The sequence below is a fragment of the Anopheles funestus genome, chromosome 2RL (genome assembly GCF_943734845.2).
Source record: "Anopheles funestus chromosome 2RL, idAnoFuneDA-416_04, whole genome shotgun sequence".
NCBI lineage: Eukaryota > Metazoa > Arthropoda > Insecta > Diptera > Culicidae > Anopheles > Anopheles funestus.
The window spans coordinates 96,727,677-96,746,486 of NC_064598.1; the positions used below are offsets into that span (position 1 = coordinate 96,727,677).

The following is an 18,810-nucleotide window of genomic DNA, read 5'->3' on the forward strand; positions in this document are numbered from 1 at the left end:
TGTACATGGTAAAGTAAAATCGATTCATGGTTTCTATTGTTTCTTTAATTTTTTGTTCTTTATACAGGACTTTAATAAAAAAGCTAATAGAAAAAAGGACCCCTTCCAAATTTTTAGTACAACTGTACAATGTCCAAATCCCAGCAACCACTGTGCACGAGAGCTGTCAAAAAAAAATTCACAACAAAATCAATGTTTGTTACTTTTCGCTGCAAATTCACAATTTTCTCTGCCGTGCTGAATCAATCCATTCCTCAACAATGAAAGTTACAAAGGAGAATCTTTCCGACATCAGGGAAGAGTACGAAAAGGCGCATCGGTACATCGATGAGGAAAGTAAAAATGATCCCCCAACGGAACCGTTCCGATCGCATTACATCGCCCGTGACATCCTAAACAGTGCGCTGCGAAAGGTGAAAACCCTATCCGAGGCGCTCGACGCGGAAAGTGATGTGGCCACAACCGTACGTTGCATTCATGCCAACATCCTGAAGGATATTGCCAAGATCACCATCTTCGTGGAGGAACCACGCGGTGAGGTGCTGCTGAAGGAGGCGCTCGAACTGATCGAAAACGAGCACGAAAAGGAACCGGCTATAAATGTGCGCATCGAAATACTCAACCAACTCGGCATAATGGCATGCAATCAGTCGAACTTTGCCGAATCGAAACAGTATCTCGAGCAGGCTAAGGATGTATATTTTGAAACGAAAGAGCTGGAACGTGAACCGCTCACGATGGCCGATTTGTTCGGCACGAAGGAGGAAGTGGAGAAAGGAAAAGGTTTGAAGCTGCTTGAATCGAATCACACACTAACGCTGTACTATTTGGCGCAAGTGTTTGGCTTTCTGGATAACTTGACCGACTCGGCACAGTACTGCCACATGACACTACAGCGCCAGCTAGAGTACAACGAGTATGAGCACGTCGACTGGGCACTGAATGCGGTCACACTGTCCCAGTTTTACTTTCCACAAAATCATCTCTCCCAAGCAAGGCATCTACTGGCCGCCAGCACGTTCATGCTGAATCGCTACGAAACGGAGGTGGTGGAAAAGATAGCGAATCCAACGGAACGGGCAGAAAAGGAGGAAACGCTTCGCTACCGCATGGCGGACGTTGGACGCTGTTGGGCAAAGTACGGACTGCACATTCTTGCCACCTCGAAGGAGCGTCTAAGCGCGGACGATGAACCGAATGAGGATGGCACAAGCAAGCCACTGCTAACGCCGGTAAAAAAGGTGAACCGATTCCGTGGGCTCGATCTGGCCGCATACGAAGGCCAGGTAACGGATGAGTTCTGTCTGACTTTTGACGATGCGAAGCTCGTGATGCTAAACTCTCTTTCGTGGCTTAACAAAGCGAAAGAATACTACACGAAGGAAACGGAAGCTTCACAGTACGCGAAAATCTTGCAGGACGTTGCCTCGCTGTACAAGTTTTTGGCATTCTTCGAGGAGGATGATGGCAATCAGTGCAAGCTGTACAAACGCGGTGCGGATCAGCTGGAAGAGATTGTTGAAATATTGAACGCAACTTACTACCAAACGATTTGCAGGTACATATCGCATAATGCCACGACCGAAAGGAAGAGTTTATGAAATGTCCTTTATGCTTTTTTTTGGTTTTCTTTCCAGGGAAGCATGGTACGAACTGGGACTGACCTACTCCAACATGCTGAACGTGAAGCTGGGCCAGCTGGACGATATGCAATCGAAGGATCACCCTACACCGCACGCGCTGAACAAAATTAACCATCTGTGCGAGAAGAGCATAAGAAACTTTAAAAAGTTCATTGAATCGTACAAAATCGACATGGAAACGCTCGAACTGCCGGACAACATTGGCGAAGATGAGATGCAACCAATTCTATACGCTTACTTTCACATCGGCCGGCTGTACTACCGTACAATCACACCGGACAAGCGGTTGAAGCTGAAAAACACCGAAAACAGTCTGTTCTACTACAATCGCTTTGTTGAGTGCTGCCGGGACGAACGGATGAGGGTACTGTTTGTTCAGGAGCTGGGTGTTTGCAAGGAAATTATAACGTTGCTACCACTAAAGATTGAAAAACTAAAGACGGAAATTACGGAAGGATAAATGGGAAGAAGTCGATTTAACTTATTCATCTATTCCTGGCTAGTCTGGAGCTTTCCATATTGTGATTAAGGCTGATGTGTTTCTTTAGAAAAGAATAGCGTACTAAAACTGACAACATATTAACGACGTATTGTAAGGGTATTGCGTGACAAGCGTTAAATTATTATACAGACACAAAATGATATTTAGCCATTTAGGTATTGCCGCGGTAGGAGGCAACTCTAGAATCTGTTTTATCCCCTTTTTTGGCAATCTCTCCGATTGACCTTAATTGAGCTGTCGCTAGAGAATGGCAAGCAAGATACACTGCAATTGAATAAACGTACTACAGTTAGCCATCATCAATTATCACGCGGTTGCAGCAGCATTTCTTCGTTTTTTTGTTTGGAGATCAGCTGGAATTTAGTAACTTATTTATAGAACACTTGTTTGCAGTGAGAGATCGGCTCTCTGTGCCATACTCGCTCTTACATCATCATCTCCGGCAGCACCGTATATTGTCCGCTGCCCGCGAAACGCCCGGAGGACGGTTTAGCACGTGATACGCAAGCGCGCACATGGCGTTAATTCCGCCGTAATGCACATCCGAGCCATCCGAGTGGGGTTGTTTTCACGATTATCCTGCTGTTTTTTGGGGGAGGATTTTCTGTTTGTTTGTTTGTTATTGCTGCTGCTAACGCGAGAGACTAACGCAATCGGGCCAATGTTGATGGTGGACGGCGGGTACCCAAGTACCCGTAGTTGGAACCTTGACCTCTCTCACTTTCTTGTGCGCCTTACGGAGCGCGTACTCGGAACGCGTAATTGCCCCAGTTCTAAGGGCACACGTTCGCTCTCGCGCTCACTCGCTCGTATCTTGCGTTCGCCTAGTCTTGTACCTAGTCGAGGGCCCCCGTCCAGTTCTCAGCGCGGTTTGTATCGTTTGTTCTTAACGCTCGACGCTCGGTTTCGGTGCTCTCTGTTTGTTGGATCGCTTGGTCGCGTTTTCTATCGCGTCAGTCTGTCGGACGTATTCAACAAGAAAAACATCATCGCAACGTTTTTGGGAAAGTTTTGCGTTTTTCCGCACCTTTTCATTGCTAGTTTCTATCGGAAAGTGAACAAAAAAGCTTGGATCTATCTGCTGCACACGGGCCAATTATCGAGTCTTATCGAAACGTGATAGCGGACCGTCGCCTAGCGGCATTCGTGTTCGGTTACATAAGTGAGGTGGAAGTGGAAGATTAGCGCCATCAACAACATAACACAACATCGTCCTTTTTTGTGGGGAGTTTTGTGAGCAGTAACATAACAGGTACGTTTTATGCTTGGTCAATCAGTGACCTTCCGGACGCGACAGACGGTGTATCGCATACTGTTGCCCTGAGTGTAAGAGTGTACTTCAAAAAAGATTTCAATTTTTCAACGCTTTTCTTTGCGCAACAGTATTACCCGACGTCCTTGAACTAAACCTCACACAAAAACGCAAGAAAAAACAGCATAAAAATATTGATTATTATTCCCCCCTATTTTGTATTTCTTTCCCCCCGGAAATAGGGAAACCGGGAACTGCCAGTGTCCTTGCGTGCCTGTCAGCGGTGTTGAAGCTTACATAAGCGAACGGCAAAAGGGACATAAAGGACATCGGAAGCTACCGGAGCGGCTAATCAGCATGACATCGCCAAAAATATCCGCGGACAAAACCACCGACAGCAATGCGGCCACACCGAAACATCAGCAGGGAGGTGCCGGTGGTAATGATACGAGCACGGACACATCACCATCGTCGGTCGACGGTGCCGGGGGTGGTTCCGGTGTGCAGGCGGTCGTATCCGCCACCGTACAGTCCATCCGGGAGAGAGGATTTTACGGTTGTTTCAGCTGGTTGAAGGTGTTCCGTTTTGCCAACCTTATGATCAAGCAGGGCTGTTAAGTTGTAGGCGGGAAAAAATCCAACTACTGCTCCACGTGGTCTCTTCCCTCTATTACGCCGCGTTCAATTTTGGGAAAGAAGTGTATTGTTTTCGTTCTCCTTTTCAACTGATCACTGTGAGATGGAGCTAGAGGGCCACATTGCCAACTACCTTTTAGACACGATTACTGCCCCGAACTAGACCGGATGTGTTTTGCTAAAAACGGAACGCACCGAGCCACTTACACCCTTGCGCCAAACACGTGTCACGAGCCGGAGTGTTTCGTTTTGCGTTGCGCGTTTCGTGTTTGCGTACGGAACTAATTTAAGTCAATCAGGGCCGGCCCTCGGAACCAATTAAGGGTTGCGCCGGTCACCGAGGAACGGCAAAACGCGCAAAAGGCACTATCTACTAATCATTATCATTCGAAACAAAAACAAAAAAAAAAAACATATGAAACATACCGTAAAATATGGCTGTGCGGTATGAATGCTATCCGATTGCGCCATTATCACCATTAGAGGCTGGTTAACAAAAGAGAGAGAAGAAAAAAAACAACTAAAATGCTGTGTAACCTAACCAAATAGGGAAAAAAAGGATAAAAAGATGCTATTAATATATAAAAAATATCATGCAAAAAGTAATATAATAGTACAGATAAAAGCACTGCAAGTGTTTATATAAATTCCTTCGTAGTAAGAAAGCAAAACAAAAAAAAAAGAAAAACAAAAGGAATGGAAAACAGAAACTCGCAACACTTTTAGTATTCGGTGAATGTTTCCCTTTAACAAAAAAAAAGCTGCAGCTAATTATAAAGCGCCAATATGACACCATGTTTGAGAATTTAATACATTGTTATGACAACAACAACAAAAAGCAATTCCTCCCTTTGAAAGATCTTCTTATCGAAATAAAGCAAAACTAAAATGCGTGTTTGAAAAATATTAATAAAATGGTTTCCTTCGTATCATTCCTCATGATGAATTCCTTGGACGGGATGATGATGAACTTCAGACACGCGTCCCTTAAATATGTGTGTATTCGCGCGCTACTCCTGGTGCCGTGACCAGGATTCGTAAGATGAGAAAATTCTATTGGGTTACGTGAATTTACAACAATTTCTTTGCCAATTTCGAAATGGGCCGCGTGCCCTTAATCGCACAAGGGTTTGATCACCGGTAGTTTATGTGAGTTATGATTTATGTTGTATTTATGTGCCATTCCTGCCCTTTCTTCGTGGCCAACATTTGGATCATTGTTCAGTGCGTTTTATTTGTGTAGCTCCATATAGATGGCCGTCGGTATATTGCTGTAGCATAAATGCCGGTTACGTCGCCATGTGTGTGTGTGCGTGTGTGATGGCAACATAAATCGTGCGTACGAAACAATAATGCCGTGCCGCTGATGTGCCGTGCCCGTGGCGCACGGGAAAGTGTGTGACAGATGTTTATCTCGTTGTCCCAGTTTTCATTATCGCTCGCTTCCGGATAGATACGCGTGTATGTGTTCCTTCATTTTTTTTCCTTCTTGTTTCTCTTCCACAGGTAGAGGTCTGGATCGATCGGTGCGTGATAAAAAAAACTAACCGCGTGGCAGTCTTTAAGGGGTGGATAGCTTCATAAATGACAAGGGATGATCGAGCAATGGTGTACGAAAATATTTTGATCACACATATGAAAGTACACCGTATGACCGGGGTGGAAAAAGGGAATGAAAAACCCGTGAAATACCCAAACATGTCACACAAAAAACGAGGAAGAAAAAAATGCTTTCCAGTTCATCGGAAAATCATAATTTGATGAAAGATGTCATAAGGTTTTTTTTTTGTTTCGGTTAGACTCGTTTCGAATTTTCTAAGGCCTTTTTTGTGTTTTTTTTGTCTTCTTCCTTACTCAATTAAAATTCGTGCTGTGGTCCTGTTCAAGCGGAAATGCGGAAATGAATGATGATTGAAGCCAACCGTTTGTATGTTTTTTGGGGAGATTTTTTTTCTTGCTTTCTGTCACCATAAGTTCACACGACGCTGTTCAACAAATTGTACAAACGCCGAAAAAGGGAAGATTTGTGAGTGTTTATGTTGCATATATGGATTTCTAATATGTTTTCGATTGTCCCAGTGGTAGGAAAAAAAGAGATAATGGAAAACTATGAGACACCCAGCTGTATATTCAATGGGAGATTGCTTAACACCGCTTAATAAAATGCACAATGTGCTAATGTGTCTTGTTTCCCACTTCCGACTCCGGTTAAGCTGACCGAAGCTCGTTAAGGATGCTGCCTGTAGGTATGTAATAATCCACCGCTGGTTCTCCACCCCCCAAACCGTCGTCCAGTTTCGTCCAAATGATCGCGTGCATCATTTCCGTTCGTCGACACCACAACGAGAGCGAAAGGTAATTAACTGGCACCGATCGCTTCATTAACCGTTTTTGGCCAAAAACCCCCGTGCGCCCCATGAGCAGCTGATAGCTGTTTTGCGGTGATGGACCGATCACACACAGTTCGCATCACACTTTCCAAATGCGCATCGCGGATCATCGTTATCGTCCGACCCACCCCCCTTCACCGAGGGTGGCAATAGGATGGCAATTTGGTTGCATAAAAACACACACTTAATCGCGGGATCGCGACCACGGATACCCACGAGCAGCTTGTCTTCTTGTCCCATGTACGCCCCTGACGATCGTAACCATCATACCATATGGTGCGATTTTATTTGGGTTTAGCACGCTTCCTAGGCAGGCAAGCTACAAAAGAATTACCAAAAAGAAGGGGGTAGATTCTCATGCAGAAACATCAATATTTCATACACCACTTATCAAGCGCACGAGTAACGTCTCCAGTTTCGCAAGCATAAGACAGAAGACAAAAAGACGCATGGGAATTATGCTAAATAGTACGCTACGGGAGGAACGTACACGTGCTGGAATCTGTCGCGTAACAAGACTGCATCTTGCTTGCTGAGTGCAGTAGATCGCAAAGGATAGTTTGTTTTTTGGGCGATTAGATACTCCGAAACTAACCAGACACGTGTTGGGTAGGTTTGGAACGAAATACATTCGTTCGGCTAATGATCCATCTGGAGATGGCATGAGTTCTTTAGGTAATAGAGACATTAATCGTAAGAGCATTAAGATGTTTTCATCTGAGATGGATGGAATGCAGTTGGAATAGTGAGAATGTTTTATGTTTTTTTATCATTAGTTTGTCTAACCTGTCGAATAGTGTAGAAAGTAAGGAACGAACTAATAACACATTGGAACTGAGTTCAAATCTCGATTCATTCGTATTTTCCACGTATGAGTGAAATTTATTTGTTTAGAAGATTTGCAATATTTTTGTGGTTTGAAAATATACTATTCAATAAAGGAAATCCTCTTTTCAAAATGTCGATTTAGTTTTTTAAATTTAATACCCAAAAAGCTAAAAATTTAAAAATGATTTTGTAAATTAAAACATAAAATACAACTGAATTAAAGCAATATAATAACTCTTAAGAGTATAAATAAAATATTGTTTTAAATTTACTAGTTTATTCAATGTTATTAACTTGCTGGTAACGGCTGTGGAAGCCATACCACGTTTTAGGTTATGTTTATTTTGAATTTGACCCCCCTCATTCCCAAGTGGAGTTCCAGAGAGTGGAGCGAAAGATCTGCCAAAGAGAGCATATTTTGTAGCACACGTACAGTGGCTCACGCACACATACAAGCACGCTCCGGCATGTTGGTGGGGCTGCTCGTATTCGATGCATGCAACCGACGAAAGTGCAGCGAAAGAAAACACGACTCTCAGCTGAGCGAAGGAATTCACTGCAAAGCAACAAGCGCTCGTACGTGTGAGAGCGAGAAGGCAGCGGTTTTACACCGACTATAATTTGTTGCGAGAGTGAGAGAGACCTCCCGTGGCAACACTTGTGCGTACGAGCTCACTAACGCAGTGGTTGTCAAACTGGTAACGAAAAGTGGGAAATGTTTTTAATTTACTGTAAAATCCGGAAAGAGTCATGTAGTGCAGTTTAGAAACAAAATAAAACAAATGGTTTATGTTTAGGTTTGTTTGAAAATGCTGATGAGGTATCATACTTCAGTAATTATACGCTGTAGATACATAAATACTTTTGTTAAGAAATTATTAAACACATTCTACCATTTTTATTGATAAGGAAAACGTGACTCTAGTCGAATTGAAAAAGCGTTCTTATTTTATTTAAAAAGGAAAAATACTCATTCGTGGACACGGAACGAAACAGCTTGCCGACCACTGGAAAGCGGAGAAATCACAGCGTGTCAAGCAATCCGGAGAGCAAAATTCACGCACATTTTCTAAACAATAGCGTAGGAGTGAGCACGTTGCTTTGCCAAGGGTCTTGGCGCGAAAGGCTGCTGCTTTCCGTCGGCGACGTCTTCACTATCACGACGGCCGTGATACGGTGGTGCTTTAGTGCTAATGTGCAGAAGAAGGAAAAAACGAAACAAAACATCTCAATTTTGCTAACAAAAAAATACTAAGTGCAAAGCAAAAGATAATATGCAAGTAGTGTGTGGCAACGTGCGTACGAGTGAGTGTGAAAGTGCACTGCAATATAGCTAATCAAGTAAAGTAGAAGGCAACAGTTGGTTGCCGCATCCTTGTACTAAGCGAGCAATCTCTCATGTAGCTTTTGTTCTTGCCTTCAGTGCGTTACCCTTGTGCGTTACCCAGCTATCAGACCAGAAGCAAACCAAGTGTGTGCGCTGATCTTTCCAAACCGCACAAACCAATCGTGTAACACGGCGCGCGTGTGCGTGTGTGTATGTGTGTGCTACGCAACGAAAGAAAAAAAAACATCCGTTCCATGGTCTAATATATGGGGGGCAAGTGTGACACAATGAGTGTTTTTTGCAAGCGTGTCTCCCGCGGGAAAGTGTAAGTGAAATGCACGCTGGTATGCGTTTACACTCGTGCTGCTAAGTTTTATCAGTCGGTACTTACCTTGCGAAAAGAATCTCTCGGCCGTATTATCTCCCAGCTTTAAGGGGGTGTCAGCTCAGCTCAGGGATCTCGTAAGGTGTTGATGCTGTCAGTGCGTTCCGGAACCACCGTGCCGAAGGACGGACCCAACACGGGCCAGTCTTGCCGTCGTGCGTCTCGTGGTCGCAACAGCAACTAGTGCAGCGTGTGTGTGTGTAACCGGTGACAGTGACCTCGGAGTGTCCAAAAAGGGTTTTTGCTTTCCCAGCAGACTGCGGCAGCTTACAGCAGTTCCAGCTTCAATCAGCACGTTTTTCGGTGGTTCAGTTTCAGGGCTGACCCCTGTTGTCCTAAAGGGTGGTGACAGCTCGTCTACAGATCCGAAGGTAAAAGAACCCAAAACATTTGCCACACTTGCTTTACTGCCTTGAGGTGTTAAATATGTGCAAGATTACACCAAACAGATGTGACTACGTGCGCAAAACAGCTTGGTTAGAGCGAATTGGCAAAAGTAGGCCGTTTTTCTGTCAAGTATCATTCGAAGAAGATCCGATTATTTGTCTCCAGCTGACAATTCCTGTTTGACGTGTGTGTGTGTGATGCTGGTCCAAAATTCGAGCGATAATTATTTAATCAGCGACGATGAAATCGGATGAAGCTGATTGGGCTTTGGGAATGGAACGGAAGAAACAGCGGGTGCAGGGCTTCTTCATCTCGGCTACATCCCGTGTTCCCGGTGAACCCCATTTCCCGTACGGATGAGCATGTTTGCAGCGTGATGACCAAAAATGTCCAAAAACAAGACCCGACGACTACAAAAATGAAGAGATATAATTAAATTGCCTTCAAAAATCAATAATCTTTCTTCCGTCTTCCGTGTTTTGTAGCCATCGGAATTGGATTTTGGGCCGTCCGCTTAGGGTCTGTGCGAGATGAAATTTCTTTGAAACACGCCCCAAAAAGGAAAGACTGCTCACTCTCACTGGTTCGAACGTATTGGGGGGGGAGCCAATGGAACCCCTGGTCCGGCGGGAGAGCCCTGCTTGAATCGGATCAACCGGCAGCGGAAGCGATGCGCGATGATGATACGCATAGCCGCGAAAGCCCGGCCAAAGATGATGATAACCCGTTAATCCAATGTACCCGCGATAGGCAAGAGTATAAGGGCGGTTCGAACAGAGCAAACTCACTGGCAACTTGATGACGCGTGGCATTCAAATGGCTTGCTCTGTTATCAACCGTGTGAAACACAGCACCGAGGATGGGAAGAAAGAACGCGGGATCCCGTGCCAGGGATGCTGCCGGTTGTGGAACCCGCGTTGAAATTTCCACTGAACCGTGGAATAGCGGAAGTTGCGTGTATCGTCACCAGCAAACGGAACGGACAAGCCGTTACCGTTTTCGAGGCTGGCCGGGCGTGATTTAAGCGGTCGATTGTGAATAATTGATTAGCGCTAAAAGCAAATTCATTCCGGTTCGCTTTCGACGCAGAATTCATGACGGACGCTAACCGGGAACCGTTGTTTGATTTGGCGTTTTTAAATGGCACCGGTGGGAAGTACTTCGTTTTTTTTAGATCTCTCCCGCAGTTTCGTTTTCAGCCGTGAAAAGCGAAACGGACGTCCCTTACAAAAAAAACATTGGGGTCAGTTCGATATTTGACACATTTTTCGAACCATCTGCCCCGTTGTCGGCAATAGTCTGTATCGATGAAATTGGTGGTGTAAGTAGATGAAGTTGTCCCCACATAGATGACCCCCGGGTCGGACAAACACTCCCAAATGCGGTTCGGTAGTCGTCGGAAGCGATAAAGTATCATGTTTTATTAGGATTGTCTTTTCTTTCTCCATCTTGTAGGTTGAAGATTTCGGTTCGGTGTGTTCTCCCCAAAAATGTGTCCCACTTCCGTACACTTGAGCTTGAGCTATTTAGAAGATGACACTTGGAACGTTGGCCGATAAACAGAAAACCCCCTTTCCAGAAGGGTCAAAACTGCGGCAAAAAGATATGACACGACAAAGTGTGATGCTATTTCCTTCAAGTCCTTTCACTTCAATCGGACACTTCCACTTGAAGCTAGCGGTCGAAAACCGCTCGTCACGTTGCAGTTGAAAGTGCTACCACTCACTTACCAAGTCAATTTGCATGAAACGATGGCGCTCGGGGGCTCTGGTGCAGTCAAGTGTCAAAAATTAATTCCAAGCAGTTGGAAAGCGCCCGAACGGTAGGGGATGGTATAGGCTATTGACATTGATAGCATGCCCCGTGTGAAGTAGTAGATGAAAAACCCGGCCAAGTCGGCTTGGCCGGATTGTTTGTTTGTTTTTTTATTCGTCTACAGTTGTTTTTGGTAGGAAGTAAACGCGCACGACATAGAAAAAAACAGTTCGTCAGTTTGGAGCATATTTCAGATTTCGATTCCGTTCGGATATTAATTTATGCGAATGAACACATTTACATTGGAGAGACGCAGTCAAAATAGTCGTCCGTAGTACCATATGGTTTCCAGAAGGCAGGCAAACGGTCTTTTTTCTTCTTCAATTTAACACTTGCGACGATTCGTTAGTGAGCGAGGTCTAGGCTGTCAAGTTGTTGAAAAATGTAGACATGATTTTTTGCTGTTGTGGTTATACCGTTTGCTACCACCATTCAGAAGAAATGGACGAGTTCTATTGCGTTCCTCGGGGTGTGCAGAGATCCAACAAAAAAAATGGTAAAAACATTCAAGGAAAAATCGTTTCTTTAAAGTAAATGAAATAACGATTGCGTGCGAAATTTGTCCATTCGGTGGAACGCGCTAACGAGCACGTCCCATGTCGGAAGGGCAGGCGATACTGTGACCGAAGAAGTCGTCAAGAGTTTCCTCATTTCGTACAGGTCATTAAAAAATGAAATGAAAAGTGCCTAGCTGATGGTAGAGAGAAGAAAAAAAAACAGAAACGAGCCAGTTATGCCACTTTTGATGTTTCGTTTGGAGCTTCACGTTTCGCGGGAACGAAAAGGGATTTCGTTCCTTGATATAGGGGAGGCACGCGCCACCGCGTTGGAAGGTCAGTAAGAAGTTCTCGTGCAAAAAGGGCAAACTTGATAAGCAATTAAAACGTGGCCAGCTTGAGCTGTGGTGGGGGGCGAGTGCGCGTAATGGACTTCTTTTGCGGATTTATTAAGTGTTTTTAAGGCACTGCTTAATGCGAGTATTGAAGGGCTTTATTAAACGATTGAGAGTGAGTATAGTAAATCAATAAGAAAAATCCTTGAAGAATAGCTTTATTTATAAGCCAATTTACGAACGATTCAGGACGCGCCTTCTTGTCGATCATTTTTGTTTTCTCTTCTGCTGTTGTTTTACAACGACTCATGTTTCATGATAAGCGATTGGGAAGCTACCATAAGACACTTTTTGATGTGCTTTCTTGCTCGAAAAAACGGAATTGAACGGAGGCGATAGTATCATCTCCCGAAGTGCTTCTTCCCAACCGATCTCCTACTTCTGTCTCTCGTCTGTTCTGAATTGGTTTTGCTGGTCATTTATTGGGAGATAAACAATTCAACGCCCTCACTGCAAATTGTCGTCCACAGTTGCACAATTGGCCGTCGTTAGGTTTGTTGCACTGCATTTGCTGCAACTTTCCTTACCCATCATCAATCGCACCCGACTAAGGATCGAGTCTGTTTCTTTCTCCTTGGGCTTTTACATAATTTTGAAGACAAACCAGTGGAGCGTGATATTTTTTTGTTTTCTTATTTTGTGAGATTATTGTTTTACGATCACTGATTGGGTTTTGTCGCTTCGGTGCGATTACACAAGGGTGATTCCTTTTCCTGATGTAATAAACGGTCATCCACCATCGAGCACTGTTTGCTGTCATGTTTTGGAACTGATATTTTTGTCCCTTTTTTCTGGGGGTTTTTTCTGTAGTAAACGGTTTCGAAATTGAAACGCCTAGTTTTTGCCCCCTTTCATGTCAACAAGTCAAGCAGTGCACTCTGCACAACATCAATACACATGACCCTTGCGATAGGGAATCGTCAGATGCTCTCGGAAGCGATAGAAAACCGTTCGTTGTCTGCTTGAACATCCTTCTGTCATCGATACGAACGGGGTGGAGAAAGACGAACCAAGCCAAAAGCGAAAGAAGAATTTGACGATTTCATTTCCGGTAACGGATCGTATGGCCTTTTAGCATAAACCCATCATTTCGTGTTGGAGTTTATGAAGATGGGACCCAACTTTTTTTTATGCCATCCCTTCCGTTCCATCGCATATGCTCCATTGCACGAGCGAACGATTGAGGAATGAATGCGCTGCCAGTATCTATCGGTGTTTGTTTAATAAAAGTCAGCAGCCGAAGACACAGATATTCGATGTAATGCGTTGGCATTCGTACACTCTTGGGGAATATAAAAGGGAACGCAAGGATGCCTTCCGGAATATCTTCATGGTGTCTGCATTATGGCTGAAGGTTTATTATCTTCCAGGCGAGTTCCATACGAAACTTCCAGGCGAGGGTTTTGAATGACGCACTGAATTGAACCATTCAACACAGCACAACTAGAAGAGGGTAGAGAGGTTGGAATGACAAGTGAATGTGTCCGGGTTGCATCTGTAGGAAGAGAAGCATAAAACTGCATTTTGGCTATTCATAAGTACGAGATGACAATTCTGGGACGACGCCAGACGAACGCAACTTTCCTCCGGAGAGCTTTCAACGACCGCTTTTTCCCCCGTTCGGTTGAATCTTGCAGTTTCATAAATGTGGTGCGTGTTAAATTGTTTGTAAACATGATTGTTTTCCATACTTTGCGTCCTGGACCCATGCTGCGTTCCATCATTGTCAACTCGACCAAGCACACGGACGCAACGACTCATCGGTCTCGAGTCTCGTTTTTCTGCTTTCCTCCAGTTTTTTTGTATCATTCCTTTCCTGCATATAGTAGTGTCACTTTTCGTCAGCAAACTCACCCGTTACCACAATTGTTGTCCCACATTTCCCAACTCGATGAGTGGGAAGCAGACAGAGGAGCAAGCACAACATTACATTTTCCCTCACGTTGGGCGTTGTTTTGTGCTCCGAGACGAGACACTCATTAAACGCACAATATTTGCAACGAAATACCACTGTCAGCCGTTATTGAAAAGCGAGTAAAGGAAGGCGTTTTATGAAGCTGTTTGACTACCAATGGGATGGAACGTGTCTTGTGCACTCTGGTGAGTTAGTGCGCAGATAGATCAGGAAGAAACGTACCGTAAGTTTGAATGATTAAAACCCCGATGCAAGAAGATAAAGCTTCTTTATATTGCAGGAAGGTATGAAACAAACCTGATATGAGCAAAAAAAAAGAAAACAAAAAGACCGACAACATCATGATGGAAAAATTGATTGGAAATTTTAAACCAAGTCCTGGTGCTCCTGCGCTCCCGTTGGCGTACTAGTTCCCGGTAGCTTTTCTGCATTATAACCTAGAAATTGTCGTTCGCAATTTAGTTTTTACCCCGGCATTTGCCCAGGTGTCGGATCGATTTCGGGGCCTAGGAACTGATGATGTTGCGCACCCCGGGGGTGGCAGGTTGACTGAAAGTTCACTTTCAATTTGTGTGCTACATCATTCGCTTTCGCACCGTGCTAACGTCGTTAACGAATCTTGCACAAAAAAAAAGATCTAGAGGGAAGGTGAAAGTGTGCGTCCTTCTTCTTGGAACCGGATAGAATGAAAAGAACATTCGGGCTTTAATATCTGGTCCTGCGTCGGGGAAATACTTTCCGGAACAATTCTTGGAAAACTCGTACCGCTTGATAGCATTTGTGGGTAAAAGGATCCTTACGCTATTGGCAAGGTTAGGGAAATGTCTTATTGAACCAATATGTATTCGCACCAATTTAAAAGATACGATTTTGGCTGGGCTCTTGGTATCTTCATCAAAGTGCAGTTCCCACAATTTAATTTGGAGGAAAAAAAACCATTCATCTAGTTAGAATTTTAAATGAATTGCGAATTTGATCAGTAGATTTGACAAGGGGCGTCAGTTGATATTCCAAACGTCAATCTTTACTTAGTGATTCAATGTTTTATAATTCAAAATTATTTCTAAAAACTTTTACTTGTAATCTTCACTGTAAATAGTTCCTGATATTTTCTCCTATTTTTATTCTATTTTATCAAAAATATTGTAAAAAAAACTGACAGTTTTTGCATGACATTTGATGCATTTGGAATATCAACTGGAGAGTTTGCTAAATTGCCCATCTACTCCATTTTAATCTACTTCTATTGAAATTGTTCGACAGACATATGGCTTTCTATAGGAAATTTACCACTTCAGCACTGTTGCGGCTTTAGACGATCGGTGTAGCCGATGAAAAACATGCATTCCCCAACGTAATGTGTTCGACATCCCGCTAACAAGCATCAACTATCCGCTATTTTGATTGCGCTTGGAAATGAATTGATTTGTGCGTATCGTTAGCATTGCCTATTGTTTTATATATAATCACTTTTAATTATTTTCTTACCACTCTCCGGCGCAGCAGTCCAGTTCGTGCCTTTTATGTCGATATATGAGCCGCATTACATCGAAATTGTAGAGGATTGTACAGTTTGGCGTATCTATCGAACGTACTGTAATGCGAGAAGGTACATTTTTTCGGTTATCGAGACGAAATATATGGGGTGAGCGGGGAGGTCTGTTGTTGGTAGGATGGTAGGCACTGGGCAGGCAGATGATTATAAACAAAAGTTTCACCAAAGTTTCCAACACCTCCAGCTAATGCGCTTTTTGTTGCTTTTCTGTCTATAAGCTTCTGCTCCTCAACGCCTCCCCATCATCCCGTTTCCAACTCCATCGACACTCGTAACGTCTTCATACCGTTGGGTTTGTTTGAGTTTTAACAGTCTCGCGGCAAACGCATATAGCCCCATGCTGCAAACGGTTCACCAACTTGTTGCCGCGCGAAACGCGTAAAGCTTTAAACTTGGACCCTCGTTCGGGCACGGTGCTCACCTTAAAAACAGCACGCACGTACGCGAGCCGTACGCGATATGGTTGCCGTTGCTATTCTGCATGCACGCCAAAAAAGAAACACGGTACGGAACCGCCGGGGTTGGAATGGATGGGGCCACAGCAACACAGCAGACCAACAAAAAAAAAAAGAGAAACAAGAACGCAATACCTTCACACATCGGGCCGCAAAAGCATTGTGAGTAAGGTCGGTTTTGGGGGTCTGGCACGATTTCAAACGATGGCCACGGATGAATTTGGTTCGGTTTTGCGCGGTTTTTTTGGTTTCGTCGATGAAATGTACGTCAGACCTCTCTGCCTCTTGAGGCACTTCCAGCTGTAGTAGCACCGGGCGTGATTGGCAAGAAGTAATTAGGATTTCGAAAACTAAAGCACAAGAAAATTCGAACCACCCACACAAACCCCGACAACTCGTGCCCCTAATGCCATTAGAAAAATTGGAAAAGCACAAGGAGGGCTAATGCACATCATTAATCCGTCCGCAATGTTCGAAATAACTGTGGTTTGTATGATTGAAAATAATGGCATTCTACTGACACTCCTCGGTTGGCAACTTCACCATCGTGCAGTGTGTCTAATTTGTGCAGGGGTTTATTAGCAGTTTCAATCCGATCGTCTAAGACAGGGGTCTCCAATCCCGAGATCCCGAGAATGGCCCTCAGCTGTGGCTATTCCACTCAATGCGGTCCGCCATCTAAAAAGTTTGGAGGCCCCTGGTCTAAGACGTCCTTGGGGGGCCGTGTATGATGGTAGTCAGTTTCCGACTGGGCGATCGTTACATTGATCGATTCCTGCTGACCAGAGTGAGTCCGTATTTGTTGTCACAGTTGAGTTACGGGAATGCGTGAAAATTTTCACACGTACCGCAACGTGAAGGTTCGCTAACAACACACCCAAATTGGAAAGGGTTTCTTCCAAGGATTCCTATATCGTTCTTAAATGTCACCACTGTGCCGTGTTTTATGGCGTGTGAGCAACAGCACTAATAGTTTAATGGGCCGTCACCAGACCGGGTAGCTGTTTAATTTGTACGCTATTAACATTAAATCACACAACGACACGTTTTAATAGCTTTTGGAGTGATTTAAATCGTTGCCTGAGGTGTAAAATCGAGCAAAGGAATCGTCAATCGATTAGTCAACCTTTTGTTTTTGTTCCCTCGGTAGCTTAATAAGTTAAGCCGGATTTGTCTAGATTTTGGGTAAATATATAAATGATTTGTAGAATTGTTCTCTTTTTTTAAAGAACTTAAAAATGTTGAAGATTTGAAGAATTCCGAGAGTTTTGAAAAGTACTCCAAAGTCCATATTTTTAGTCCATATATTCTTTTTGTCTGTATGCCATTTTCCTTCCTTGTGGATCAGTTTTTACAGCTTGATGTGTGAGAAAATATCATAAAGCGTGTTTTGCTTAGGTTCATCGGTCCACTCAGATCCGGTAGCAAAAGTTTTATTTGCGGTTTAGACAATTGGAGCATAAATCAACGGTAATTTGCGTTAGTTGAGTGTGCCGGACTTGGTACTTGGCCGGGGCGGGCTTGAGAATCGGGCAATTCTCCGGTACGTACTCCCGGGGCCCCAATGGCGAGCGATGGTAATCATTGTGCTATAGTGTGGTTACGCCCGTACCGGACGGTTAGAACATCGCAAGTGACATCGCGAACAAATGGCCACAATGTAATGTTGCCATTTGTTTGGGGTGGGATGTTCGGGTTTTTGCTTCTCTCTGTCTGCTGTTGCTGCTAATGCTGGTACGCTCAAAGTGTGCAGTGTCCACGTCATTCTGTGGGTCTTTGGGTATGTCGTTTGGTGCAGCTCAAGGCCGTATTCATTGCGCAAAAACCTATGAAAAATTAACCCACCCCAAAAACCCCCGCTGTCGTGTCCTGCACAGAAATGGCGTTAATGTGAATATTTGTTTTTTGTTGGGAAGGGAGTTGAAGGCACTCAGGGTATAGGTAGTGAACGTTTGGGAGAACTGCGACAGGATGTGACCTTTGCCCGATCAGCATCAAAAACCCCACGTCCAACAAAACACAGGGTACAGGGTCTAAGGGATAGAGACACAAATGGTGGATGGATTGCTTAATTAATTTTAAATTAGATCCCGACGAGAAGTAAGACCAAAAGGTAGGGCACCCGCACCCGAAACGGGAAGAACCGGGCCGGAAGCAGAGCGCGACTGGTTGGTGCCTCTGGTTCCACTACACGAACCAAACGGCAAATCCTTGACAGGTGGCTGGAGTTTTGCAATTGTTTTTAGATGATAAGCTCAGTGGCAGCGAAGAAGAAAGAAGAGGCAGCAACAGCAACAAAAAAAAACGTTGGGATTAAAACGGAAGCGGAAGCTTTTCACGCAGGAGTAAAAGGAAATGTTATTCGCTGTCGGTAGCAGACTGATTGGGCAGTCAAGTTCGCGTTAAGGTACGGGTACGGACACACGGCAACAACAAACATTCTCAACTCATCTCGTGTTGTTTTCATGTTTGGAAACCCCGAACTCCAATGTTTCGTTTCGTTTGAAGCGGATTAAATGGAAACGGCGGCAGAAATATGCACGATTTCAGAGATGATAAAGAGAGAGAGAGAAAAAATGTATTTAAAAAATGGAATTATAGCAAAAGAAAAAAATACCCATTTCATAATTTACTAATTCTAATGAAGTACGATATGCGTTTAGGAACAAGTTGTGCGTATGCCTTCTTCAGGACCAGAGTTTCCGAGAATTGATTTCGGCGTGCTTGTCTAACTGTAAATTACCAAATTAAACATGGTTTTTAGGAGTTGAATTCCTTGAATTTTCCCTCTCGTCTACTGTGAATCTGAGGAAAAATAACTGTTGGGA

The 18,810-nt window shown here is 44.0% G+C and overlaps 2 protein-coding genes across 6 annotated transcripts in view; both read left to right on the forward strand.

Annotated features, from left to right (window-relative positions):
* Window positions 1-142: 142 nt before the first annotated feature.
* LOC125763421 (KIF-binding protein) lies at window positions 143-4,948 on the forward strand. The gene is made up of 3 exons (XM_049426613.1): window positions 143-1,558; window positions 1,638-3,397; window positions 3,640-4,948. The coding sequence occupies exons 1-2, from the start codon at window positions 261-263 to the stop codon at window positions 2,101-2,103; spliced, it is 1,764 nt and encodes a 587-aa protein (XP_049282570.1). The 5' UTR covers window positions 143-260; the 3' UTR covers window positions 2,104-3,397; window positions 3,640-4,948.
* A 3,335-nt stretch (window positions 4,949-8,283) lies between these two features.
* Window positions 8,284-18,810, forward strand: part of LOC125763379 (rap1 GTPase-activating protein 1) — a 156,808-nt gene continuing 146,281 nt past the window's right edge. For 3 of the 5 annotated variants that reach the window (XM_049426493.1, XM_049426497.1, XM_049426498.1), the window contains exon 1: window positions 8,284-8,903. The gene's annotated coding sequence lies outside the window, so the exon portion shown is untranslated. The remainder of the gene's footprint in view (window positions 8,904-18,810) is intronic. The other 2 variants (XM_049426495.1, XM_049426494.1) reach the window with 2 other exon arrangements.

Bases quoted from the DNA above. Each gene is read 5' to 3' on its own strand.
- LOC125763421 (XM_049426613.1), top strand. From the start codon at position 261: ATGAAAGTTACAAAGGAGAATCTTTCCGACATCAGGGAAGAGTACGAA. The intron at 1,559-1,637 runs GTACATATCGCA...TTTTCTTTCCAG, and splicing joins TACTACCAAACGATTTGCAG to GGAAGCATGGTACGAACTGG.